Genomic DNA, 27,204 nt, shown 5'->3' with positions numbered 1-27,204 from the left:
CTGTTAATGGAATCTTTTGATAAACAGTTCTTAAATTTAATCTAATCAGAGTTTACAGATGGCAAACAAACATTTGAAAAGATATTCAACACTATGTATTAGGTGACTGCAAATTAAAACAGCAGTGAGGTACCACTACACCCTTATTAGAATGGCCTAAATCCAAAACCACTGACAACACCAAATGCTAGCAAGGATGTGGAGCAATAGGAGCTCTCATTCATCACTGGTAGGAATGCAAAATGGTTCAGCCACTTTGGAAGACACTTGGCAATTTCTTACAAAACTAAATATACTCTTATCATATGATCATGCTCCTTGGTAATAACTCAAATGGATTGGAAATTTATGTCTACACAAAAACCTGCACACAGATATTTATAGCAACTTTATTTATAATTGCCAAAACTTGGAAGCAACCAAGATGTCCTTCAGTAAGTGAATAGATAAAATAAACTGTGGCGCATTCAGGCTCTGAAATACTATTCAGCACTAAAAAGAAATGAGCTAACAAGCCATGAAAAGACAAAAATGCATATTACTAAGTAAAAGAAGTCAATCTGAAAAGGCTACAAACTGTATGATTCCAGCTCTATGGCATTCTGGAAAGGGCAAAACTATGGAGACATTAAAAAAAAAATCATTAGTTTCCAGGAGTTATGTGGGAGCAAGGGATGGATACGCAGAGCACAGAGCATTTTCAAGACAGTGAAACTATTCTGAATTATACTATAATTGTGAATACATGTCATTGTACTTTTGTCAAAACCCATAGAATATACAACACTAAAATGAACCATAATGTAAATTATGATAATGATCTGTTGGTGTAGATTCATTGTTTGTTACAAATGTACAGCTCTGGTGCAGGATGTCAAAAGTGGAGGAGGCTAGGTGGGGGACAGGGGTATATGGGAACTCTCTGTACTTTCTGCTCAATTTCGTTGTGAACCTAAAACCGCTCTAAAAAATATAGTCTATTAATTGTTTTAAATAGTTTTTCCACAGGACTTTTTGGAGCCATCACTATTTGTTTTGGTTTTGTTTTGGTTTGGTGGTGTTTCTTTTTTTCTTTCTTTTTTTTTTTTTTTTTTTTTTTTTTTTTTTTTTTGCCGCGCTGCACAGCTTGCAGGATCTTAGTTCCCCAACCACGGACAGACCCAGGACAACCAGGTGCAGTGAAAGCACCGAGTCCTAACCACTGGGATGCCAGAGAATTCCTTTTTTTTTTTTTTTGGATATTATATTCTAGACCTATCAGTACAAGAAGTGATACAACATGCAGTCTTTTCCAAACTTATTTTAGCGTTTTTGTGCTACACCTGTTAGCACCCCATGTGCCTCATAAGCTGTTCATGAAATGCTCCCCTGAGCGGCTCCAGTCTCCCCACCTGCACTACCATGGCCCTCATTCAGCTCTTGCCCTTCTCTGGTCCCCCAGACTTGGTCTTGTTCTCTCAAACACACTGTTGTCAGCAATGCAAGAGTGAGCCGCCTGAAACTCAGATCTGACCATGTCACTCCACTGTTTACAATGCTTCAGGCTAAACTCCTTCCTAGGGTGAAGGAAGCCCTCCGTGATCTGGCCCAAACCCACTTGAGTCTCACCTCTCACCACACCTTGACTCACATCAGATCTTAGAAACAGAACTGCCTGTGCTTCCTGGAATGTTCTGTGCTCTTGCAGGTTTAGGTCTCTTCCTTCACATGATACTCTCTGGACGACTCTTCTCCTCACCCCCACCTCACCCACTGGTTAACTCCTCCCTGGCCCCCAGGACGACTCTTCTCCTCACCCCCACCTCACCCACTGGTTAACTCCTCCCTGGCCCCCAGGACGACTCTTCTCCTCACCCCCACCTCACCCACTGGTTAACTCCTCCCTGGCCCCCAGGACTCAGCTCAAATGTCTGAACTTAGGAAGGCTTCCCTGACCTTCCTAGCTCCCATAAAACATGTAAAGGAGATTCTAAGTCTGTTGCCCCATGATTCTGTAAGCTTCTTGAGAGCAGGGACTACGTCAGCTTCATTTTTTTCTTATCTCTTCTTCCCAAATTCTAAAAGCTGATGGGCCCCAAGGCTCAGTCCTCTTCTCTTTATGCTCTCTCCTTAGGCGATTTCATCTGGTCTCATGGTTTTACATACCATCCACACCCTGATGACTCCCAAACAAATACCTCCACCGAACGATTTCCAACGCAGATGCCTACCTTTGCTCTCATTTTTTTCCAGATCTCCACACGACTGGCTCCTTATTCAGGTCTCAGTTCCAATGTAACCTCCTTCTGACTGTTCCATCCAAACGGTCCCATACCTACCCTCTCCTGTAAACTTGTCTTACCTTGTATTATTACTACCTGAAATTAAATAATTTATTTACTTGTTTATTGTCCATCTCTCCTACCACACTACCCCATGAGATCAGGGAGTTTTGATTCATTGCTTCATTCCAGAGCCTAAGACAGTGCTTGGCACATTGTAAGCACTTATTAAATATTTGTTGAATGAATGAATACCTAACACATAATGGCACATAATATTTGCTAACATTTGAGTGCAAAGTGCCCTGTGTGCTAAATGCATCACAGGAATTGCTTCATTTAAGCATTACCCTGAGTCCCATTTTACACTAAGACCCAGGGGTTGAGTAGCTTACCCAGGTCACAGAGTAAGAAGGGAGATGAACACTGGCAGCCTGATCCAGAGCTGACCTTCTTAGCCACGGTGCTGTCCTCTCCCTTACACCTAGAAGTATTCAAAAGGTGTACTCAAAGGAAGGAGGGGTGTGGACTCAGCTTTTTATTGGTGGTGGGTTGGGGGGGAGTGCTTCTAGTTCTGATGTTCTGGGACTCCAGCAGGTACAGAAATCCAGAGTTCCCTCCCTCACAACTCTAGACACCCCTGGAGAAAGGCCCCTTTTCTGACTGCCTGGGCCTGGGCCTGGCCCCTGGGCCTGGCCCCTGGGTATGTTCTGTACAAAGTTTTTTGTTTTTTAATGGAAACACAGTTGATTTACAATGTTGTGCTAATCTCTGCTGTACAGCAAAGTGACTCAGTTATATACATACATACATTCTTTTTTTATATTCTTTTCCATTATGGTTTATCCCAGGAGATTGGATATAGTTCCCTGTGCAGTAGGACCTTTTTTGTTTATCCATCCTAAATGTAATAGTTTTTAAAAATACGGAAAGTGAGGGAACTGCCCCTCGAAAGCAGAGAACCTGTGTGGAACTCACCCTCCTCCAAGAGTGACACAGTGAGAGCAAGCGAGCGGTCCTTCCCTGCAATATTTATTAAGGAATTTACACATACACAGGAGAAAGGCAACCAGGAGTTGTGGTTCCCAAAGATGAAATCTTTTAAGCAAAGTTTTCTTGTTTTAATCTTCAAGTGGGGTGAATGGTGACTAAGAGGAAAACTGCCCAGGCACTCTGCCTCATACACCTGGACAGGTGGGGACACAGAGCAGCCTGGACACACCGGCAGGAGAGAGTGACTGGCAGGGCGGAGAGGGGAAAGGAGGAAGGGAGCTACCAATGAGATTGTACCTTTTTTTAACTAAAGAAAAACTGGCAACAGTTTTAGGCTGTTGATAAATTAACTCCTCTCTGTTGCAAACCTAAAACTAAAAAAACAAAAACAAAAATACCCAGAGCAGATGGGGAGGGAGTGGGAGGCGGAATACACACACACACACACACACACAAGCAGTACACATGTTAAGCTCTGCATTCCCACGGGAGGGGTTGGTCCTCCAGCCACAAAGTCAGATCCTACTGAAGGCAGCATGGAGGCAGGGAAACGGGTGTGTGTTTTTGTGGGGAACCTTCGTAGAGTCTTTGGTGCTAATAAAGGCTGGCCGAAGCAGCAAGTCCTAAAGCCTCAGATCCAGCAAGCAATTCAGGGCAAAGTAGAGTCAAAGTTTTGCTCATCTTCATAGGAGGGTGTTTGCCTCACGCCAGGGCTAGGGCCAACCTGCTCTAAGACCCAAGGAATATTTCATCTGATTTCATTACTTTCTTCATTCCCATAAATCAGGGGAGCATGCATGATGCCTCTGTTTTCACCCCAAATTTAAACATATGGAAATAGCTTATCAGACCTTTCTGAGTCTGATAGGAGGTTTCACCTGGTGGGAAAGGTGCTCAAAGGTGTGCACATTGATCCTGCAGCCTAAGTGCCTTCTGCCAACAGTTGCTAAGGTGCTGGTGCCAGGAGAGGACCAGGGCTGAGGCTGGGGAGGGAGTCAGGAGAGCTGGGGGACAGGCACGACAGAAAACAACAGAGAGGTCCACGTGTTTGGGACGTGGCTGGGCTGGGCAGAATGCCAAGTCCCAAGTGACAGATTGAGCAGTTTCTAAACCAAACGGAGAGAGGTAGGAAAGGGGATAGGGGTGGGGGAGCAGCTGGGGAAAGAGGCAACACGGGGAGAGAGGCGGCTGAGGAGAGTGGCAGTCATCCAGGTGCGTTGTTTTCATTTCCACATCTGAGGGCTGAGAGTCTGATTTGCTGCCTGTCCGTTCCCGCCGTTCATGGACTGTCCATAGCTCAGCATGCTGTTGGCGCCACAGAAGTTCATCCCAGCCATCTGCTGGGTCATCTGAAAGGGAGAGAGGAGACTCTCAGACCAGGCTGTGGGCCTGCGGCCAATTAGAGCAACAGGCAGGGAAGGAGTCCTTCCGCCTGCGGGGAGGGGAGAGTGAGACAAAGGGGAGCTCTGTCGTGGTACATAACTGCCCTGAACCCTCTCGGATCATTCCGAGGATACCAGACCACGAAGATGAAGGACTTGCCAGAAGGGAGATGTTGTCTGAGACCAGTGCTCAGGAAGGGGAAGGGGGAATCCTGGAGCGAGTCAACATAAAAGCGGCATGGGAGGTTAGTCTCTGTTTCTTTTCCAATCTCTCATCCTGAAAAGAAGGGGCCTGTTGTGAACTGGCCGTGGCCAACCCTGAGAGTATAAAGAGAAGCCTCCGCGCTGGCGCTCCTGTCTTATCTCCAGCAGAGTCATTACTGACAGTGTCAGGGAAAGTGCTCGAGCAGAGAAGAAGAAGAAGAAGAAAAGGAAACTGGACCATTCAGAATGAACAAAGGAAGGCAAAAAAAAAAAAAAAGACCAACATGTCTTCAGGACTTCAGTGTATGAGAAGGGAAATTGCTGGGAGAAAAGAGTCGGTGGCATCAGGCCTGGGTGGGGTTGGGGCCTCTTTATGAATTCAATTGAAAGCCTGGCCTCTGGCAGTGAACAGAAGAAGCTATTTCCCAAAGAAAAATGCCTTATATTTCCCAAGCCTGGTCCATTTTCTGTTTAAGTTCTTTTCCTTTAGGAGAAGGTATAACTATTTTTCTTCCGCCAGCTTTTAAAGAAAATTTCAAATTTACAGAAAGATTGAAAGAATAGTAGAATGAAACCCATGTATCGCTCCTTAAATTCACCAATTGTTAACATTTTTGCCTTATTCTCTGATATATACATACGTGTCAGCTTTTAAAAATTTTTGAAGGGCACTGAAAATTGCACATATCGTGACATTTCACCCCTTAATCAGTCAGGAGTCATCTCATAAGAAAGAAGACTTTCCTAGAACCACATTACAACTAATATGTCCAAGACATTTAATATGAACACTATATTCTAATATACATTACGTTTCAATTTTACATCTCTTTAGTCTCCTTTAATCTAGAAGAGTTCCCACATCATTTTTTCCTGACACTGTTTTAAGAGTCCAGGTTGGTTATTTTGCAGAAAATACTTCAATTTAGATTTATCTCATGTTTTCTTATGATTGGATCCAAGTTAAATATTTTGGGCAAAAATTCTATGTAAGTGATAATGTGTCCTTCTTAGTATAAGATACCAGGAAGCACATGAAATTAATGTGACCCACTGTTGATAATTCTATGTTTGATCATTTATCTAAGGTTGTATCCATCATATGTTCTTTCACTGTACTTAATAAGTAACCTGAAGGGTATTTCTTTGAGAATGTGTGAATACCCTGTTCTTTCTACAATTATTAGTTGTCATTCTTCAGTAAAGAAGGCTTTCCCTCCTTCTATCCCACACCCACTTTTTAAAAATATCACTATGGACTCATGGATTTTTTTTTTTGTCTACAGAGTCTAGAAGTTTACTGGGATATGTTAGAGTTGACCATTCTGAGTCAATTTTTCCAGATACACAGTGGGTTCTTTCAATATTATATTCAAGTCTTTTATTTCTAAGAAATGGTTTTGTATTATAGTTTTAAATATATTAATTCTGTTGCACTATTTTGTCATTTTCTTTGGGAGTCTCCAAATACATTTATGTTAGGTCTTCTTTGCCTAACTTCTGCATTACTTTCTCTCTGATTCTTATTACAACTCTCTATATTTAGTTCTCTTCTCTGAGCTGTTTCATGCCTTTCCTCAATGCCAAATATATTTTCAGTTGAATCTATTCTCCTTTGACTAACTTGTAATTCAGTCTATTTCTAAGATAATTGTGTCATTTTTCAATTTGTTTCCTGAGTTCAGTAAACTTTCACTTCATAACTTCCCGTTTTTTGTCCATTTTGCTTGTAAGTTTTTAAATTTCTGATTCAGGCTGTTTTGTCTTACCTGCAAGTGTTTGTTATAGGACATTTAATTCAGATTGGTGGATTGTGTAACAGTTTTCTTCTACTTTGTGACTGCTTTTGGGGGAGAATTTCCACTTCCTGAAATGTTTTGATTTCCATTTTCTATTTTCTTCTCATAGTAGTTTTGTATGAATGTCACCTGCCACTTTCTGTTTAGTTTGTAGTGCTCTATTTTTCCGAATCAGCAATAATACAGACAGGTGAGAGGGTTTGGGGAGACGACTAGATTTGTTAGTACAAGAGCGCCCTCTTCTGTTAGTATAGTGAAATGATAATTTGGTGGGAAGGAGAATGGTGGATCTTCTGATTTTGTGATTCTCTTTTCCACTTCTCATTTCTCATTTCACCACCAGGTCTCCAAAAAGCACCCCCTCCTTCTAGGTCATCCCCATCTCTCCTAGACACAATGCTTTTCCAAAGCTACCACCCATAAACCTATATATTTCAAGTCCCTTGTTTTTGATTCTCCAAGTAACCAGAGTTCTACTCCACAACATCTCAGACCTCTTCTCAGCATGTCTCTAATCAGGACAGGGCTTTCTCTTTCTAGGGGGTGATTTTATCTATGCTCCGTCACCTCTAGCCCCCTGCTCCCTCTCCTCTTTTCACACGGTCTCTCTGCGATGCTGGCTCCGCTGGATTTCGGTGTTTATGTGCCTACGGTCATGTAATTTGAGGCTTGTAGTATTCTATTAGATGCGGTAGTCGAGTTATGGGTGCTTTTATTTGCCCTCATTGTTTCGCTGTATAGGTTGTTTTGATGAATGTGTGGAGAGTTTTAGAATTAGGCAGTTACCCTTATTCTACAGGAACCCAAAATGCCTTAGGAAGCCTGAGGTTAGACAGATCTTCTGTTAAAAAAATAAATAAATGAAGCAAACCCGAGAATGTCTCTGGCAATATCTCATTTACACTGTAAGGATTCAAAGGGTAAGGGAGAGACACTAAGTGAGACAGACGTGAGGGAGGCTCAAAACTCTTGTCCTGAGTGAAATGGAGCAGCTTACCTGAGTGAGGTTCCACTGCAGCTGCTGAGCTGGCTGAACCCCATACATAGTTTGGGGCATAGCTGCCATGCCTGCCATGTAGCCGGCCTGCTGGGTGGTCATCATTCCGTTTGGCATACCCATCATGGATGCCTGCATGCCACCCATATAGCCTGCAGGCATGGCCATGGGGGCAACCATACCAGAAGCTCCTGGCTGAGCTACCATGCCTACTGGTGGGGGCATCATGCTCCCCATTAGGCTGTTAGGAGGTGTAACCCCAGGGAAGCTGGGGTAGGCTGTGGGATATGCCATCTGAGCAGGAGCCATGAACATTGCTGCCAAGAAAACATACATACAGATCTGTTAAAGAGGAATGTGTATGACGTGAGTCCAAACTCTCACTGGCTGCTCCTTTCCAGCTAGAATTCCTCAGGATTACTCAACTCAGAATGCTCTTTTATACAGCAAAACGGTTAGACAGAGCCCCTACAAGACTTGCTATGGCTTCCAGCAGGCTGATGACCCAGCCACTTCCCCTTTAGGGTCCAGATCCGGACCCTGAGTCAGACTTCACAGAGCTGTGATGCCAGACCCCACAGAAGTATGGCTCTGAGTTACGTTAATCTCTATCTCCTGATACTCGGTAGCTTCACAAGGAATGTCACGTTCAGGTTTGTTTGGAGTATGATGTCCTGGCCCCCAGAGCAACTGCCCCTGTCGCAACAAATGATTCCTGCATGTAAGGCTTCATGTCTCTGTCCGGCGCATTGCCATGACCCCCATGAACTCTACCTTGGGCAGGCATCTGAGGCGTCTGGGATCCATACAGTGAAAGGATGGAGTCTTTAGAGAGCTGCTTCTTGCCTGTTTCTTCTGATTTGCTCCCTGGCTCTGGAAACAGGTTTAGGTTTTCGGGAACAGAGCCGGCACTCCCCGCAGTTGGCATGGAACCTACAACCTTAGGGCAAAGAGGGCGGGGGGTGGGGATTGGAATGGTCCTCATGGGGGTCTCTGTAAGGACCTCCCGCCTCTCTCTGCCACTTCTAACATTTGCAATAAGAATTCGTGGCTCGAGTTAAGAGCTTCCTGACACTTTTGCCATACAAATATCTGGAAACACCTGATAGTTAAGCTCTGGTACAATTCTTTGTTCTTTAGCAAAACAATGTGATTCGGTGGAAAACTAACACATAAACAAATAAAAATGACCTACAACCGATGCATCCAGAGAGAACTGAATTAAGATCCCAGTGCCACCACTTACTAGTTGTGCAACGAAAAGCTAGTCACATTAACTTTTCCGAACTAACATTTCCTCATCTATAAAAGATCCATTTTGCAGGGTTGTGGTGAGTATTTTAAATCATAAATGAAATATACAAAATGAGGTACAGAATCACCTAGCACCGTGCCTGTTGTATACAGCAGGTATTCCACAAATGGTAGCCATTAAAGGTTTCAAGTCTTTCCTACTTACAAACTCTCTGGCAATAACTCAGGCTGAGGAGCTGACCTACAGGATCAGCCTTTACAATCTGACACACCTTCAACAGAAGTCCACTCAAAGGGCCCACTCTTTTTGGGCAGGAGACAACATGGAATGAATAGTAACCTTAGGCTGTAACAGAGATGATAACGTTAAAGGAAGAATCAAGAAAACCAAAGTCCAATTCCACCAAGGAAGCATGACTTGGTTCCATGATTAAGTTATCAAAATCACCCTTTCCAGAATGCTCTTTAATCCTGAGGCACCCACAAGACTCACCTTTCTGGAAACTGAAGAAGAGGGAGATGGAACAGAGGCCAAAAGATCTAAATCCTTCTCTAGGGTATTACTGGTCTTACTACTTGCAATGGAGCAGGACACAGGAGCATCTGGAAAGACAGATCAAAGTTAAAACGTAGCGCTGCTCATTAAGCCCATTCCTTCCTTCTATTCTAGTCACAAAGCAGCGAAGGCCCACATGCTCCATCATGGACCCAGGAATCTATGCTCTGGAACCACCCAGCTTGGATGCGGCATCTCACAAGAGGTCTCACCCCACATTCCCCAGAACAGACTGGAGAAGCCTGTAGCCCAGCTTTCAGGCAAAGGACAGCAGAAACCCAGGCTTGAAGGCTACGTTAGCACCACCACAAGGGGGCTGGCTGGCTCCTTTCGGGCTATTTGAGGGGCAAAGCTGTGTAGGACTCATTTTCAGAGAGAAATGAAAAGTACAGACATTAGAAGCTGAAGTAGCCAATAACCTAAATCAGCAGGAATGGACTGAAACAAAGTATAGCCATCAGTACTGTGAAAGGTAAGAATAGGCCCTTATTTCTGAAAGGGGTAGAACCACTAGCTCAGGGTTTCAAAAGTTTGGAGGAAAATCATGATCACAAGGTAATGGGCCGTCTCAGAAACAGGATGCACCTGGAAAATGAGAGGGATGGGGGCAGGGCTCACAGGTGCTGGTTTAGTGAAACTTGCTAACGTTTAATGAATGCTTAGTTTGTGCTGGGCAAGGAGCTAAGAGTTTTAGAGGCCTTATCTCATTTAATCCTTCCAACATCAGCTTTGAAGTAGACTCGTATCATCCTCACTACATAGGTTAGGAAAGTAATGTTTAGAGGTTAGGTAAGCTACCCAAAGTCACATAGATAGTAAGTGGCAGAGTTGGGACTTTGGCTCCAAAGGCCATGCTCCACCACTACTGGACTTAACCACTACTCTATTACTGTACATTTTTCACAGTACAGTGAAACATGAAACACCTCTTAGAACAACTGCTCAGATGTAAAACAACAGGAAGAACACGAGGGAACAATCTTAGTGATGAAGCCACCAACTGAAGAGTCCCATCTCTACCTATCTTCCCAGGATCACAGAGAATTCATCAAAATTTGTATGATTATGGGAGTGGAAAAGTCTAACTCTTACCAAGGCCCAACAAATCCATGACAGGTGCTGTGGATTTCGGGGAACTTTTCCGAGGTAGCTGTAGATCTTCTTTTTTCTGTGGCTAAGGTGAAAATACGTTACAGAAAAAAATAAGCAGGTGTTTTTGAACCTTCTATTCTCCTCTCTACTGTAAAGCCACAGGGATTCTTGGGGCATGGTTGCTGTTATTCAAAGAGAGTTACCAAAGAAACACAACTCAGGAAGTATCGTGTGAAAAAATCAAGTCAGGAGGCACAGTGCAGAAATCAAACCTAAAGTGAAAAACAAAGCTGTCATCTGTGCTTATTTGGCTTTCTGAAGAGACAGATCTTTCTGAAACCAAGACAACCACAGATCAGGGTATCCAACAGAAGCAGCAGTTTCTGGTCCCAGGAAAAGCCAAGAATAAAGGCAGGTGTCCGATGGTACAAGAGCCAGCACATCTCCCAGTGATTAGAAAACCTTTAATACCAAAAAGGAGCTCAGTTAAAGGTTACCTAATTCACTCTGCCAGTATCACTAAGGAATGTGTTCTGCAGACAGTGCAATTCAGAATGATGATAAAAGACTCTTCCTTAAGCAAATAGTAAAAAGTCCTCTTTCCCAAGAATCTAAACTCCTATAGTGGAGCATCTACTACCACAATAGGTCCTGTGGGAAAAGAAAGGTGTCTACTTCCATATGACAGAGCAAGAATACAAGAAGGGATGGTTTAAAATGGATGAGGATAGCCTGGCTTCTGGACTGTTCTTAACCACAGCAGGAAAACGAGGTAAAGAAGGTCTAAGGAGAGAAGGACTAATGTAGCCTCTGTTCAGAAGGTGTCACAGAGCCTTGGCATTCTGCCATGAAATGTGCCTCTTGCTCAGATGGGACAGATGCATTTCCTAAGCTCCCATGTGGACCCCAAAAGAAGTGTTACAGAGCAGATCAGGCAGCAACAAGGCAATGAGAAAGCAGCAGAAATGTCAGCGGGTGATCTAACCTAAACGTGGCCCCCCTTTAGCCCCAGGTGCAACGGTGCGATATGCTATCAATACCACCCCACCTGTCCCCTCCACATGTGAACACGCCATGTGAACAAGGCCGTCCACACAGTGCACATACTTCCCCACTTACCATTTTAACTTTCTCAAAAACAACAGGTTCCATTTTTTTCTCCGGAGCTGGTTCGCTCCCTCTTTTCCACTTGTCATCTTTTTCTTTCTATGATGATTTAACAAAACAAGACAAAGAACAGGCCCATTGGTGGCTAACAGTTCAACAAATTATAACCTCAAATGGCCCAAAAGGACACAAATATCCCTACTGAATCTGATGTAGGAGTCTGACAAACTCGGGGTTTCTTGGTGTGGGGCATGAGCATTGGCCTCTTCCACCCTGGCCTCAAGGCTGCAAGAGGCGTCTTTCAAATTTCTTAAGCACCTCCCTCCTTGTTCTAACACACTTATGACCGCTAGTGTGCAGACCGCGTTATCTACAGGGGTTAAACCATTTCACTGGTTTTGCTGCCCCTTTTTGACCCTAGTTTAACTTGCTCATCTTGGCACAGGGGTGAAAACTGTTCATCTTACTCGGCATACAGCCTCTGTGATTTTCTAACTTCCATCAAAAGTTCTCTCCCTCTTCATTTCCTTTTTTAAAAAGAAGAAAATAAACCAAACTTAAAGATTAGAAAAACAAAAACCAAGAAAATAAGGCAAAAATTAGTAAAAGGATTCAAGTATCCCTTTTAGGGTGTCCTGAATGTATCATCTGTATAAAACCAAAAAGCACATCAAAACCAGAATATTAGAAAGTCTTTCTCAGTTTTTGTTACTTTCAGAGGCAGTTTCATAATACTTTCACAGATTATACTGTTACTGGTCACATTTTTATCATCAAAAGAAATCTGAATGCATAACAGAGCCACAGAGTAAACAAGAACACAGGCATATAAAAGGAAGTATAGGCGGCGAGGCAGGGCTCGCGTCGGGGGAGCCGCAGGCAGTGGTCGAGGAGGCGGCGCAGCGGACGGCAGCCGGACAAGTAGCGCTCGCGCTGCGGCCCACGGGACCGAGCCGTGACCGCCCGGGCCGGCCCCGAGGAGCGCCCGGCGCCGCCGCCGCCGCCGCGCGCGGACCAAGGTTATGAACGTGATTTCTGATGAAACTGGATTGGAATAATTTTCATGATCTTTGTATATTTATACAGATTTTTAAATTTTGCATTTGACTTAAAGTGCCATGAGAAAATTTGCGTATTGCACGGTGGTCCTAGCCATCTCCTTGATTTGGGTACTCTTGGATATGTTCCTGCTGTTTTACTTCAGTGAATGCAAAAAATGTGATGAAAAAACAGAGAGAGGACTTCCTGCTGGGGATGTTCTAGAGCCGGTACAAAAGCCTCATGAAGGTCCTGGAGAAATGGGGAAACCAGTCCTTATTCCTACTAAAGAGGATCAAGAAAAGATGAAAGAGATGTTTAAAATCAATCAATTCCATTTAACGGCAAGTGAGATGATTGTACTCAACAGATCTTTACCAGATGTTGGGTTAGAAAGGGGTAAAACAAAGGTGTATCCAGAGAATCCTCCTGGATACAAGGAGTATTATCACAAGTGTGGTGATTGTTTCCCACAGTGAGGCTTGGAGCACACTTCTGCGAACTGTCCATAGTGTCATGAATCGCTCACCAAGACACATGCTAGAAGAAGTTGTTCTAGTAGATGATGCCAGTGAGAGAGACTTTTTGAAAAGACCTCTAGAGAGTTATGTGAAAAAATTAAATTACCAGTTCATGTAATTCGAATGAAGCAATGCTCTGGATTGATCAGAGCTAGGTTAAAAGGAGCTGCAGTGTCTAAAGGCCAAGTGATCACCTTTTTAGATGCTCACTGTGAGTGTACAGTGGGGTGGCTGGAGCCTCTCTTAGCCAGGATCAAACATGACAGGAAGACAGTGGACTATCGTATCATTGATGTGATCAGTGATGATACTTTTGAGTACATGGCAGGTTCTGACATGACCCATGGTGGATTCAACTGGAAGCTTACTTTTCGCTGGTATCTTGTTCCCCAAAGAGAAATGGACAGAAGGAAAGGTGATCGAATTCTTCCTGTGAGAACACCTACAATGGCAGGAGGCCGTTTTTCCACAGAGATTACTTTCAGGAAATTGGAACATATGATGCTGGAATGGATATTTGGGGAGGAGAAAACCTAGAAATTTCCTTTAGGATTTGGCAGTGTGGAGGAATTTTGGAGATTGTTACTTGCTCACACGTTGGACATGTGTTTCAGAAAGCTACACCCTACACGTTTCCAGGAGGCACAGGGCAGATTATCAATAAAAATAACAGATGACTTGCAGAAGTGTGTATGGATGAATTCAAGCATTTCTTCTATATAATTTCTCGAGGTGTTACAAAGGTAGATTATGGAGATATATCACCAAGACTTGGTCTAAGAAGCAAACTCCAGTGCAGACCTTTCTCTTGGTACCTAGAGAATATTTATGCCGATTCTCAGATTCCACATCACTATTTCTCTTTGCGAGAGATACGAAATGTGGAAACAAATCAGTGTCTGGATAACATGGCTAGAAAAGAGAATGAAAAAGTTGGAATTTTTAACTGTCACGGTATGGGAGGTAATCAGGTTTTCTCTTACACTGCCAACAAAGAAATTAGAACAGATGACTTTTGCTTGGGTGTCTCCAAACTTAATGGCCCAGTCACAATGCTCAAATGCTACCACCTAAAAGGCAACCAACTTTGGGAGTATGACCCGGTGAAATTAACCCTGCAGCATGTGAACAGTAATCAGTGCCTAGATAAAGCCACAGAAGAGGATAGCCAGGTGCCCAGCATTAGAGACTGCAATGGAAGCCAGTCCCAGCAGTGGCTTCTTCGACATGTTACCCTTCCAGAATTCTGAGACCAAATTTACAAAAAAAGAAAAAAATAAGGATTGACTGGGCTACCTCAGCATCCATTTCTGCCACATTCTTAAGTAGCAAAAAAGGAAAAGTGCTTTCCTCCTGTAGGATGTAGGGTTTATCAGCCATTAAAACTTAGACTGCTCTCACTTTCACTAGCTGTGAACCGGCCCTCCTGTTCAAGGATATGAAACTACATAGTAGCAAGACTGTGCACACTGATGTTTACAAGATTGGAAGAGTCTTCCGTCAAGAATCATTGTAAAGAATATTCAGACTGAAACAATCTATGAAATGTGATTTCCAGAGAGCTGTACCTTTTATGGTTTGCTTGCACATCAGTAATTTCTGCTGAATATGCTGTTATAATGAAGAGACGTCCAAGATTTTTTTTCTGATTAGAACTGGTAGCCAGTGTATTAAATATTGATATAAAAATAAATGAAAAAGAACTGGAACCAGATTCAGAATCATGAAAACATTTTTACAACAATTTAAAAAACTATATTAAACAGGGTTTAAAGGAAATTAAAACAGAACTATGAGAAGTACAATTTGTTATAGTATAGTATCAAATTTCTATATAGACTTTATACCTCAGTGGGGAAAAATAACTGATTCCGATGACATTCATTCTGTTTTCATCTGTGATAGTCATGGATGCTTTTCTTTTCCCTTGGGGTGCTGAAATTGAGCTGAAAAAGTGGCTCTTTGAACATAGTTTTAATTGCTTTCTACCGTTTTTTCATTTAGTTTGTGGGCTGTTGGAATTGTAATTTTTAATTGCCTTCAAAATATGGAGATTTAAAATAATGTCTGGTCTCACTGAACAAGTTTGATATCCCAGTTGCTCTTGGGTCAACTGCCTTATAGACTTTCTCTCATACACACAAATTTCTTATTAGATTTTCAACTCCCTAACTTGATTCAACTGATTATGCTTAATACCCAAGATTCATACTACTGTACTACAGATTTGTTTTCGCAGCAGTAAATCGTCTGTTCTTTGTTTATGATTCCACTCAACAAAAGGCCTGTAGAAGTGATTTATTATTTGGGTATTTGGAGATGATACGTTTGATGGTTTTTTGGAAAACTTTTTCACTCCATACTCAGATGTGCTTCATTGTCACGTGCACATTTACATTAGGTTCTTGAATTGTAATGTTGATCTGCTTTTTTTAAAAATAAAATTTGACTAAAAAAAAAAAAGGAAGTATAGCATACACATGAAAAATGGTCAGCCCTGCTAATGATCAAAAAGTGAAATTTAAAATTCATTTTCGGGGGAATTCCCTGGAGGTCCAGTGGTTAGAACTCTGCACTTACATTGCTGAGGGCCCAGGTTCAATCCCTGGCTGGGGAGCTAAGATCCCTCAAGCTGCAAGGCATAGCCAAAAAAAAAAAAAAAAACAAAACAAAACACTTTTTGAGGGAGAAAAATCTTAATAATAATATCTAATATTGGTAGGGATTGAGTAAAACTACCACTCTTACCCAATGCTGAGAAGACAGTATAAAATAGCACAACTTCTAGAAAGTATATTGGCAAAAGTACAAAGAAAAATACTGAAACCCTTTGCCCTAGGTAATATGATATTTTGTAATGTAACTTAAGAAAATAATCCAAAACATGGAAAAGGTTATATACACCAAGAACTTCATCCCAGAATTTTATATGCTGAAGAAAAACTTAACCTTTATGCCACAGGGCAGAATAGTAAAATAAACTGTGATCTAGTTACTCACTGAATAAGATTCAACAATTACAAGCTGTGAAAACTAACAAGTAATGTTACAAAAAAAAATGATCTGTTAAGTCGAGTAAAAGCAGGAAACATTCTATATAACTGTATTATAATTACGCCTCCAAAAAGTAGGAAAAAAATGGGCGAACACACCAAAATGATAATCATTAGTAAAGATAAGAGTAGGCATGGATTTTCCACTTTAACTTTCATATTATCTATAAAGTGGTATTATAATCATGAAGAACACACGCAGCTATGTCTGTTTCATGCATAGTGTAATGCTTTAATACAGAACACTTTATTTCTTGAAGTTAAAAATGTCTTATCTGTCTATTTAAAAAGAATACTCTTTAACAAAGCCAGTTTCTTTTAGATTTGATAATAAATGCCTTCACTTAGCAAATATTAATTCTTGGCATATAAATCTTTACAAGAGTACTTTTTAAAAATCTAAGTACATCAAATAAAAAAGTTTGAAATAGCTCTTTGGCACATAGGAAATTATTTCCTTCCTAAATGAAAACATTCAGTGAGTAAAACAGGCTGCTTTCATGGGTACGGTACACCAGCAACCTAATTATGAATGAACACTATCTATCTCCATATAGCTACTCTTTCCTCTTCTCCCACCTTCTGAATTATCTCAGATAGCTTTTTCTGACCTCGTCTGATTTCATATGTTCTGGTACAATGAATAGAGCTAAGGAGACAGACCATAGTTTTCTACAAATGAAAGGAAACGTTTGTGCTTTGGTTTCAAACCCTTTTTGATGATGCCATCCAAGCCGTACCTGTACACTGGGTTAATTCTTTCTTGGGACAGTTACAATAACTTCCAGGTCCCTTTTCTGGATGACTGTGAGGTAAGAGTCCTTCATACTAAGTTGAGAAGGAATTATCTTTACCTAACTACACGTATTACCCTGCACTCGCCTACACTGAAATTCACCTCCCAGTTAGTGTCCCTTTTCACACAAGCTCAAAAGATCAGTCTAGAGCTGATTCCAATTAGCTTGACTTTAAATTACCTGGAAGGGCTTAGAGCCCTGTGTAAACTTAATGATTTCACTGGCTAGTACATCTTCCATTAAAATAAATAACAGATAGAAGATCTGTTAGATAGCTAGATAGGTCCTTGGCTAGAACTGGAGAATCCCATATTCTCCATACTTCCTTGGTTAGAGAAACAGTCAATTATTCCAAGGCAAATTTACTATAGAGTCTTGTCAAAGGCTTTGAAGGTCTAAATAGTCATATTTATTGGTTCCACTCTAGTTGTCATTAGTCAGGCATATTTTCTTCTTCCAGAAACCGTGTTGTTTTTCCTCCTGTATGTTATACTTGTCCAGTTATCATACACTGTATTTCAGATTCTAACTACACGCCTAGGATGAAAAGTGTATTTGGCAACTGGGAGTCTCCTAAAACCCCCTCTCAAGAACAAGGGTCCCATTGGCAGTCTGTCAACACACTGGAAATAATATTCCGGTCAAACTGAAGGAAACTCTGGTGCTTTAATTACACCTAATTTTGTTGACTGCATTTACAGCAAAAAAATGCACATACACACACACACGTGTATAAACATACATACACATATTATTCTGTTTGATCTAGCATGCCCAACATGTCCATTTGAAGAATTTGGAACTGGGAATCACTAATATCTAAATTCAAATCAAGGTAAAGAATTCACTGATGGTTGGTCCATCCCTGCAGCAAAAGTTTGCTCCATGATACCTCATGGTCTTGATTCTATAGCTGGCTTTTTTCTACTTTTTTTTTTCTTTATGGTCTTAGAGTATTTTGGTAGCTGTTCTTCAAATTCCCACCTGGACTGACTAATAAGCAAACTACTTATTATGAAAAAAACTTGAAAGATTTACAACCAACCCTAAAGGCATTGATGTCCAGACTTCGGTCCATGTATTTCTTCTTCTCATATTTATCTCGAATAAATCCCTCGACAGCTCTGCAAAAAGCTTATTAAGGATAAATCAAACAAATCTTTCTCATGGAATGACTATAAAAGGTCAATTTGTATCCCATGGAACATTGTTCTCCTCTCTCCCTCCTGCCTGATTTCCCCATATGGCTCCTGTCTCTTCACATGGGGTTTCCCTGACCAAAACCTTTAAATGCCTCCTTCGTGGTTACTGCAGGGAATCACCATTTCCTAGGATTTTCCTTCAGAGTAATGATAGCAGAAAATGGGATCAATCTTCATTTTGACATCAGTGGAGCCTGTGGCTGTTCTAGAATACAGGTAAAGCAGTGAATTATCTATTTTAAAGCCCTTAAGTCAACAAGTCTTAAACAAAGGCACCGAGTGTCCCTTATAACCTCTTGTGCCCCACTGCCAGATTCTGATCAGTGGATCCTCTGCAGGGCCCCAAATCTGCACTTAACAGGTTCCACCTGCACCCACCAAAAGCAAACTCTAACAAGATGGTCTACAAACCACATTTTGAGAAGCACTGCGTTCAGGGGGTTTGGTTTTGTGAGCTGGGTGCTATCTCCTTTTGAGGGGATGGGGGAAGAAAGTTATGGATTAACTGGTCAACAACAGTTAATTCTTTGAGCTAGGACATAAAAAGATGTTAAAAATGAATGGCAGTTTTGCTAACTCAACACAGCACAATAAACTATTCTTTTTATCAAACAATGGTTTCATAGATCCAAAAATTATTGGAGATGTCACTTTATGGAAAAATTCACAGTGAACCACTGCAGTCTTAATTCCTGAACAAGTCTTCCCCATGTGACACCACCATTTTGACATTAGAAAGTATATGTGGACTTCCTGTGTGTCTTGGTTGCAGGAGAGAGGAAAAGCCAGACTTCGACTAATCCACATATAAATATGGCCCAGTCAGATCATGGGTTCTGAGTCTTGTGTGACTCTCCCAAAACACCCAAAAAACCACTCAGCCTTTTGAGTTGCTCCAGAAAAGATACGGGTCTATCTGAGGTCGCCGAAAGGTCTCAGGCAGGTAGGCTTCATAAAGTCGGTTTGCCTTTCCATTCCCCATCTCTTGCATGCACTGCAATAAAAAAGATGTGGAAACAAGGAATGTCACGTCAGGAAAGAACTGAAAAACTTCTCACCCAATTGTACCATTTTACAATTGAAGAACCAACCTAGGGAGTGGCAGACCCGAGACTGAAACCTGTATTCTGGTTTCCAAGCCATGATTCTCTCTGCTCTACTCCCAGCCATTTACTTTCACAGCTGTCTTTCCTGCCACCCCTCCTCCTTTTATTGAAAGATTTGTCTGACAGGATACACTTAATTCAATAATAATTCAAGATCCCATGTGAAAGTCCAAGACATAGCTGCCAATCAAAATGTCTACTTGGCAGGCAATAATCAGTGCCTAATTAGGCAGGCAATAATCAGGAACAACTACAATTCTGAGTTTATAGCAGTAATTAACCTATTCCGCTGTATTACCAATAAATGTGTTTCTCATTAGGCTTTTGAAAGACTCCTTAACACTTGTGAGAGAAAAATTCCAAGATTTTTAAAAATCTTCAAATTCCCAAATACCTCCATGGCATGTAATTTCCTTTATAAGATACAGTAAAGTGTAACTGGAAAATATAACTAACCTTTTAGTCCTTTAGTGAATCCATAAAAATAATCTAAGGTAACTTCTAAAGCCATTTTCTGTTAGGAATAACCTCTTATTTCTAACACCAACTTTAGCAACTGGTTTTCTTTGGAGCTTCTTTCCCCCCAAACAAAGGAAAAAAAAATTTTTTTTAATTACTTTAACAAGTTTCAATGCAGGAAGAGAATATAGAACAATGAAGCCACATCGAGGTGCAGCTCTTGGGCCAGGCTGGACTCACTAACTTAAGTGTCTCATGCCCAGCCCACCAACTTAACAGCAAGCAAGATTCATATATGCATTTCTGCAATAAAACACTATTATAAGTCTATGTGTTGGAGGGTTTTCTTTTTTTTAAGTGAGTATCTAAAACTATAAACGTTAGATCTGCAAATGCCAAGGCCCTTAGAAAATAATCCAAAGATCCCCCTTTATACCTTCATGGATCCATGGGGTCCTAGTCTATAGACTATTAGTGCTTTGAAGGAAGCAAAATATAAGTAGAAAAACTTGTGTCTTAAATATAAAGATTAAAAATGTTAAATGTGACATAAGTGTTTAACAACTAAACTTTCCTTTACCTTCACCTTTATGCCCAGTTTGACTGAAATTCATCCGGAACTACTTTTACATGGAAGTATGGGAGCAGTTGACTCACTCTTGGGCTGTGTAAATACCTGGATCTGTTCCTGAGTCCACTGGTCGAGGTTAACTGATTTTACCCTGGATATGTGCACCCCGAGATTCCTGTGGATTCCAGCACATCGAATGCAGATGAACACACCAATGTTCCAGGAGGCCCATCGTGGTCCTGTGAAGGTCAGGAACAGGGCGATAAAGTACAAATTAAAACAACATTCAAGACCCAAAGTGGAATATTTAGATTATCAGACAACATTTCTGCTAGAACATAAGTGAGAGAATTGTTACCACAATCATCTTTAAAAAACTTTTTTTTAGATTTTATTTTTATTTTTTTGGCTGTGCTGTGCAGCTTGCAGGATCTTAGTTCCCCAACCAGGGATTGAACCTAGGCCCTGGCAGTGAAAGTGCTGAGTCCTAACCACTGGACTGCCAGGGAATTCCCATAATCACCTTTCTTTAAAAAATTGGTTTTGTTCATTCCTCCAAGAATCAGCTTGCTTTAAGTTTAAATTTTTTTTAAGTGTACAACACAGCGGTTTTTAGTATTCTCAGACAGTTGTACACCATCACCACTATCTAATTCTGGTGATGGTGTACACCCCAAAAAGAAATCTCAAGCCCATTAGCAAGCACTCCCCATTTCCTCCCAACTTCCCCCACCCCAGCCCCAGGCAACCACAAATCTACTTTCTGTCTCTGTAGATTTGCCAATTCTGGACATTTTATATTAATGGGATTATATAATGTGTGGGCATTTGAGTATGGAGCAGCTTTTTACAGTGTCTGATAATATGAGTGTTGAAATGCAAATATTATAATACTGTTACTCATGGTTTTTAAAAATCCCAGGAGAACAATGGGAAGTCATGTCACATTCTATTTAGTATCTTACACGAACAGCCCTCCCTCAAGAAACATTTCAATGGTAGTGAGACCTGGATTCAGTTTTCCTACCAGGAAAAAAGATACAGACATGCCATGCCAGCTCAAGGCTCAGCCTGAAATTTAAAACTTTGTTTATCTTCCCCTCCCAACCAGGCCTATAAAATATGCATCCAGATTCACTTAATAGGATCCTTTCCCCTCGGGCTGATGTCCCTACTTTACACAACTACAGAATTATTTAGATTCATGATTGTCAAACAATAAAGATACTTATAGCAATAAAAAATAAATCTCAGATATGTATTTCAGTAAAATTCTGTTACATAACCTCCCATCCCCTGCCAACTTTGCTCACCCTAATAATCACTCTGGGAAATTTTCAAACTCTTCTTCATAATTTTTATACAGGATAAAACTGACTTACTCTTATATGACACCTGCCAAACACTTGCTGAAAAATCACTAATATTTCCTCTGCCATCATTCCACTAAGCAGAAATTTACCACATAAAAGAAGCATGATGTCAAAGTTAGAGGTTTTGATAAAGAGGTGAAAAGACACTAGTTGATTTTCTACAGAGATAAACAGGACCTGCATTTGGAGCAACAAAGGACATGAGGTTTCAATTCTGTTGGTCTAAGGGTTTTGGCAGCAGTTTTATTAATAAGGGAATGCTAAAATCATATGGCAGAAAATTATTCTTAGGAATTTGAATCCGCAATTATAAGTAAGAATGTAATTTTTGGACAAAGATATTACTGATACTACAGCAAAAACTACAAATACAGAAGGCTCAAGTCCTCCTTATAACCACCAGGTGGCGTTCTCTGCCTGAAATTTTATCCCAATACCCTCTTACTGCTCTAATCTTGCTAGCCTCAGATTTATCTTCTAAAAAGACCTTCAGTCCCTTCAAATCCCCAGACAGATTTGCACAGATTTGCTATGTAGCCAATAAACACACAAATGATCCACACACTTCTTTCAGTGGGAGTTAACATAAACACAAAACAGAAAACCTAAATAGATGTGAATGAGGTTCCTTAGCGTGCTGTATGTCTATTTTGGGTTACAGTTTTCATAAAGGAACTCAGATAAAATCTAAATTACACAGGACTTAAAATGGGACCAAAAGTTAATATTTCATGTTTCTTTACCATTTTCCCTTTGCTCGAGATTCTAGAACTCATAAGATAGTTACATTATATTTGTTTGCTAATAAAATCAGAAGCCAAAAACACTAATTAAAAGGTAGCTGTGGGACTTCCCTGGTGGTGCAGTGGTTAAGAATCTGCCTGCCAATGCAGGTGACATGGGTTCGATCCCTGGTCCGGGAAGCAACTAAGCCCGTGCGCCACAACTACTGAGCCTGCTCTCTAGAGCCCGCGAGCCACAACTACTGAAGGCCACACGCCTAGAGCCCATGCTCCACAAGAGAAGCCACTGCAATGAGAAGCCCGCGCACCGCAATGAAGAGTAGCCCCCGTTCACTGCAACTACAGAAAGCCCGTGCTCAGCAACAAAGACCCAACGCAGCCAAGAATAAAATTAAAAATTAAAGAAGTAAAACGTTACCTGTGGAATGTTATGCTATTTGCTTCCTGACCCAAAGTCTGGAGAAGGTGATTCCCAAACATCTAAGCTACTGCCACAACTGTGGAATTTCTCCAGATCCCGTTCCAGAGTATTTAACGTCTCTTTGCCTCGGAGGAATACAAAGCTAAATCCTGATATTCTAGAGCCACTAACAAGGCCTCAGTATAGAAACACAGGCAATAAAATTTTCATGAAAGGTCAGAGGAAGCCTTCTCTGCTCCCCCTCCCACATCCCTCCTACAACCTTTTCCCAGTGAAACACGGACAGTTCTATCTCAGACACTCAGCCTCCTTTAGTTTTAAGCCACTAGATTAATCAATAACTGCATGCTCCATAAAGGATTCTGAAATTGGAGAAAAGGAAAACACAGGAGAGATACTTATATGGCTGAAAATATGGGAAAATGGTGTTATCAAAAGCATAATCTTTGCAGCCAGAAAAAAACTTACATTTCGAAGGTCAGCTTCATCAATGATTAGCTGTGTGACCTTCAGAGAGATACTTAAGCTTCCTAAACCCCAGTTTCCTCATCTACAAAATGTGTACAATAATATTCACATCACAGTGCTGAGAATATGGAGGGGTAATAATAAAAGAGAGCTACATATAAGAACATGGCATAGAATGAGATTTCTGGAACCCATTTCCCATTCACCTCCTTCATGATAAAAGCATGTTTTGTTTTGTTTTTTAATTAATTTATTTATTTTTGGCTGTGTTGGGTCTTCGTTGCTGCGCCTGGGCTTTCTCTAGTTGCAGCGAGTGGGGGCTACTTTTCGTTGTGGTGCGCGGGCTTCTCATTGCGGTGGCTTCTCCTTGTTGCAGAGCACAGGCTCTAGGCATGCAGGCTTCAGTAGTTGTGGCACGTGGGCTCAGTAGTTGTGGCTCGCGGGCTCTAGAGCGCAGGCTCAGTAGTTGTGGTGCACCGGATTAGTTGCTCCGCGGCATGTGGGATTTCCCCGACCGGGTCTCGAACCCGTGTCCCCTGCATTGGCAGGTGGTTTCTTAACCACTGCACCACCAGGGAAGTCCGATAAGGGCATGTTAATGAATTCATATGTATAAACCAACACTATGCAACACCACAGAATGCTGCTTCTTAGACAGGAATGTGAGTTCTAGTCCTAAAACGTCAAAATCAAAATCAATGGACTGAAGAGCAGAAAGAAACTTACCCTCGATACAATTTCAAAGTCTTCTAGAAAACATGAAATTTTAAGCAGCTTCTTTTATCTCCCTCAAAATATTCCTTGAGAATATACTACTTAAACCCCCAGCTGTTCCTCTTTTCTGTTATACACCCCCGTCCTGCCCTGGTGTCCATACACGCCTCCACTGCACACACAGAGGAAGGTGGGAAGCTGACAGCCATCTGATGTGCCTGGATTCCACAGTACCTGGTACTGTCGCTACAAGGCCAGCCTACTTAAACATGGGATACATGCAAAGATAATCCAATTGTTCCATACACATTGGCCATGGCAACCAGGGAGAAAATATAAAAGATACCATTTTGAAATTGAAAATGGAAAGAGACTCTGAGAGGCAATATTTCAAACCATTTTGAAAGTAAAGAGGATAGACAGCGATATAAACTGGTAGTGATTAGCACGACATAAGAGCAAGGTCATGGCTAAGTGAACATATTCATCAGGGGCCTACAAGCAGGCTCAGGAAGCATTAAGCAATATTAAAATTAATAAATAATCACTCTGCAATGAGGGATCAGTAAAAATGAAGAAAGTATATGGATTTGGCTAATATGTCAAGAAATCAGCTCTAGTAAGTACCAGCCCAGTATCAGGGAAATCTGGGCTTACACTGACTAGTTACATGCCTTTTGACAAGATTCTCCAGGGCTTATTTCTCCACTTGTAAAATGGAAAGCATATAAATAAATCCAATTTACATTCAACTACTGGATGGCTTCTACGTAACCGAGTTAACTACTGATGCCCAGCTGCAAATTTTTCTTGCTGCTGAAACTTCCCCCATCACCAGAGCTACTAGGCCTAGGAGGGTTCTGGGCTTGAGAAATCAGCAGAGAGAAGAGAACTAGAGTTACAGATAGCTTGAAGCTACTATTATAATAATTACAACTTGTTGATCTCTAAGCTATAGAGTTACAAAAAATAAATGTTAAGGGGGAAAAAAATTGCTAAATCAATGGATACCCATAAGTTAGACCTGCCAGCATCTTGGAGCTGTTGAAAAGCTCTTCAGCAGGAAGGGTCAAGGAAGGGAGAGAAATTCTCTTCCATCTTCCATCCAAGCCCTGTTGAATCTACCTTGGAAACTTACCCAGAATCTATCCATTTCTACCTAGACCTTCTCATATCTCACCTATAGGCATTCATTTTTTTAAAACGGGCATAAGATTTTTTGTTAGCTCTTCTTTAAAAATTTTTATTGAAATATAGTTAATTTACAATGTTGTATTAAGCATTCATTCTTTTAATATTATTTATTGAGTACCTACTATGTGCCAAGCACTCTGCCTGCTAGGTACCAGGAATACAAAGGCAGAGACAATGAAGATGAGATTCCCTATTTCAAAGAGCTCACTGAGTAACAACTAAACAGACTCCCACCAGAATAATCTCTCCAAAACACAAATCTGTACAGATCAGGCCCCCAAATGTAAACTTTTCATGTAGTCTCAAATTTAGAGGTGAAAATGTAAATTGGTGCTAACTTTCTGAACGGCATATTCCAAACTGAACTCTCAATCTCTTGCCACAAAACCTGTTCTTCCTCCATTCTTCTCCATCTTAATCGATTACACCTCCATCCATTCAAACACAGCAGTCAGAAATTTATATATCATTTTTTTTCTTTTTTTTTTTTTTTTGCGGTACGCGGGCCTCTCACTGTTGTGGCCTCCCCCGTTGCGGAGCACAGGCTCCAGATGCGCAGGCTCATCGGCCATGGCTCACGGGCCCAGCCGCTCCGCGGCATGTGGGATCTTCCTGGACTGGGGCACGAACCCATGTCCCCTGCATCGGCAGGCGGACTCTCAACCACTGCGCCACCAGGGAAGCCCTATACATCATTTTTTATACCTCTCTTCTTCAACCGCCATATCTACACCATCACCAAGACCAAATATCTCTCAAATCAGTATCTCCTCTCTCCGTCTGCAACACTATTTCTCGAATCCAAACTCACCAGATCTCTTGGACTAGTGCAATAACCTCCTAATTAATGTCTCTCTCCGCTTTTACATTCCCTTCTCCTCCAACACCAAACCAAAACCATTCTCTGCAAAACAGTCAGCTTGAGCTCTTAAAGAAGCAAAAGTGACCTTGTCACTCAGCTGCTTAAAACCTTTCTAGGGAAGCCTGCCTTCTGTCACTGTTGGATTAAAGAACAAAATCCTTAACGTGGTCTCCAAGGTCTTCTATGATCTGGCCCATGGCTACTTCCCCAGCTTCTCAACTCCAATCATGCCAGCCTTCTTTCATTTCCTCAAAACGCCAACAGGTTCTTTACTTAGGGCTTCTGGCCTTTGTACACGCTGCTCTCACTGCCTAAAGAGCTCCTTCCCCAACCACTATCCACCCCTTGTAGCCTGGTCAACTCTTATATATCACGAAGGTCTCAGCTGAGAAGCTTCTTCCTCAAAGGAGCCTTTCCTTGGTCCCCCAATCTAAACCAGATTACATTCTCTCTTCCATCTTTTCTTCTGGTTTTTACATTTCGTTATGGAAAATTTCAAACACACAAAAGCTGAGCATAATTAACCAGCAGCTTCAGCAATTATCAACCTCTGGCCAATCTTATTTCAGCTATACTCCCACACACGCAACTCCCAACCTTGAAATATTTTGAAGCAAATCCCAAATATCATACCATTCAATCTGTATATACTTTGGCATATACCTCTAAAAATAAGGACTTTTCAAAGGTTATAAACTTTCATTTATTTTACCCTTTACTTTTTCTTTCTAAGTTGTATCATATTTTATCATATATTTATTTGTGCGATTGCTGAACATGTCTTTTCCACTAAACTATAAGTGCCAAAACAGCAGGCAGGTCTGTGATGTTCACTGTTACATTCCCAGGACACAGCACAGTTCCTCGCACACAGCAGGGAGGCAAAATTTGTTTAAAAATTAATTGAGGGCTTCCCTGATGGCGCAGTGGTTGAGAGTCCGCCTGCCGATGCAGGGGACGTGGGTTTGTGCTCCGGTCCGGGAAGATCCCACATGCCGCGGAGTGGCTGGGCCCGTGAGCCATGGCCGCTGAGCCTG

The 27,204-nt window shown here is 41.5% G+C and overlaps 1 protein-coding gene and 1 pseudogene across 2 annotated transcripts in view; one reads left to right on the top strand and one right to left on the bottom strand.

Moving 5' to 3' along the window:
- Positions 1-3,276: 3,276 nt before the first annotated feature.
- Positions 3,277-27,204, bottom strand: part of SMAP2 (small ArfGAP2) — a 48,343-nt gene continuing 24,415 nt past the window's right edge. The window contains exons 2-10 of the mRNA XM_082614897.1: positions 20,498-20,631; positions 19,165-19,250; positions 18,100-18,178; positions 11,658-11,744; positions 10,539-10,620; positions 9,384-9,493; positions 8,411-8,576; positions 7,637-7,953; positions 3,277-4,603 (exon numbers count right to left, since the gene is read on the bottom strand). Of these exons, the coding sequence (XP_082471023.1) occupies positions 4,478-4,603; positions 7,637-7,953; positions 8,411-8,576; positions 9,384-9,493; positions 10,539-10,620; positions 11,658-11,744; positions 18,100-18,178; positions 19,165-19,250; positions 20,498-20,631 (1,187 nt within the window). The 3' untranslated portion in view covers positions 3,277-4,477. The remainder of the gene's footprint in view (positions 4,604-7,636; positions 7,954-8,410; positions 8,577-9,383; positions 9,494-10,538; positions 10,621-11,657; positions 11,745-18,099; positions 18,179-19,164; positions 19,251-20,497; positions 20,632-27,204) is intronic.
- LOC309800650 (polypeptide N-acetylgalactosaminyltransferase 1-like) lies at positions 12,342-14,731 on the top strand (annotated as a pseudogene). Its single transcript has one exon. The product of its transcript is annotated as a polypeptide N-acetylgalactosaminyltransferase 1-like (transcript).

Source organism: Mesoplodon mirus (genome assembly GCF_964341445.2).
Source record: "Mesoplodon mirus genome assembly, chromosome: 3".
Lineage (NCBI taxonomy): Eukaryota > Metazoa > Chordata > Mammalia > Artiodactyla > Ziphiidae > Mesoplodon > Mesoplodon mirus.
The sequence above is the reverse complement of the archived record's forward strand: the minus strand, read 5'-3'. Positions and strand labels throughout refer to the sequence as shown.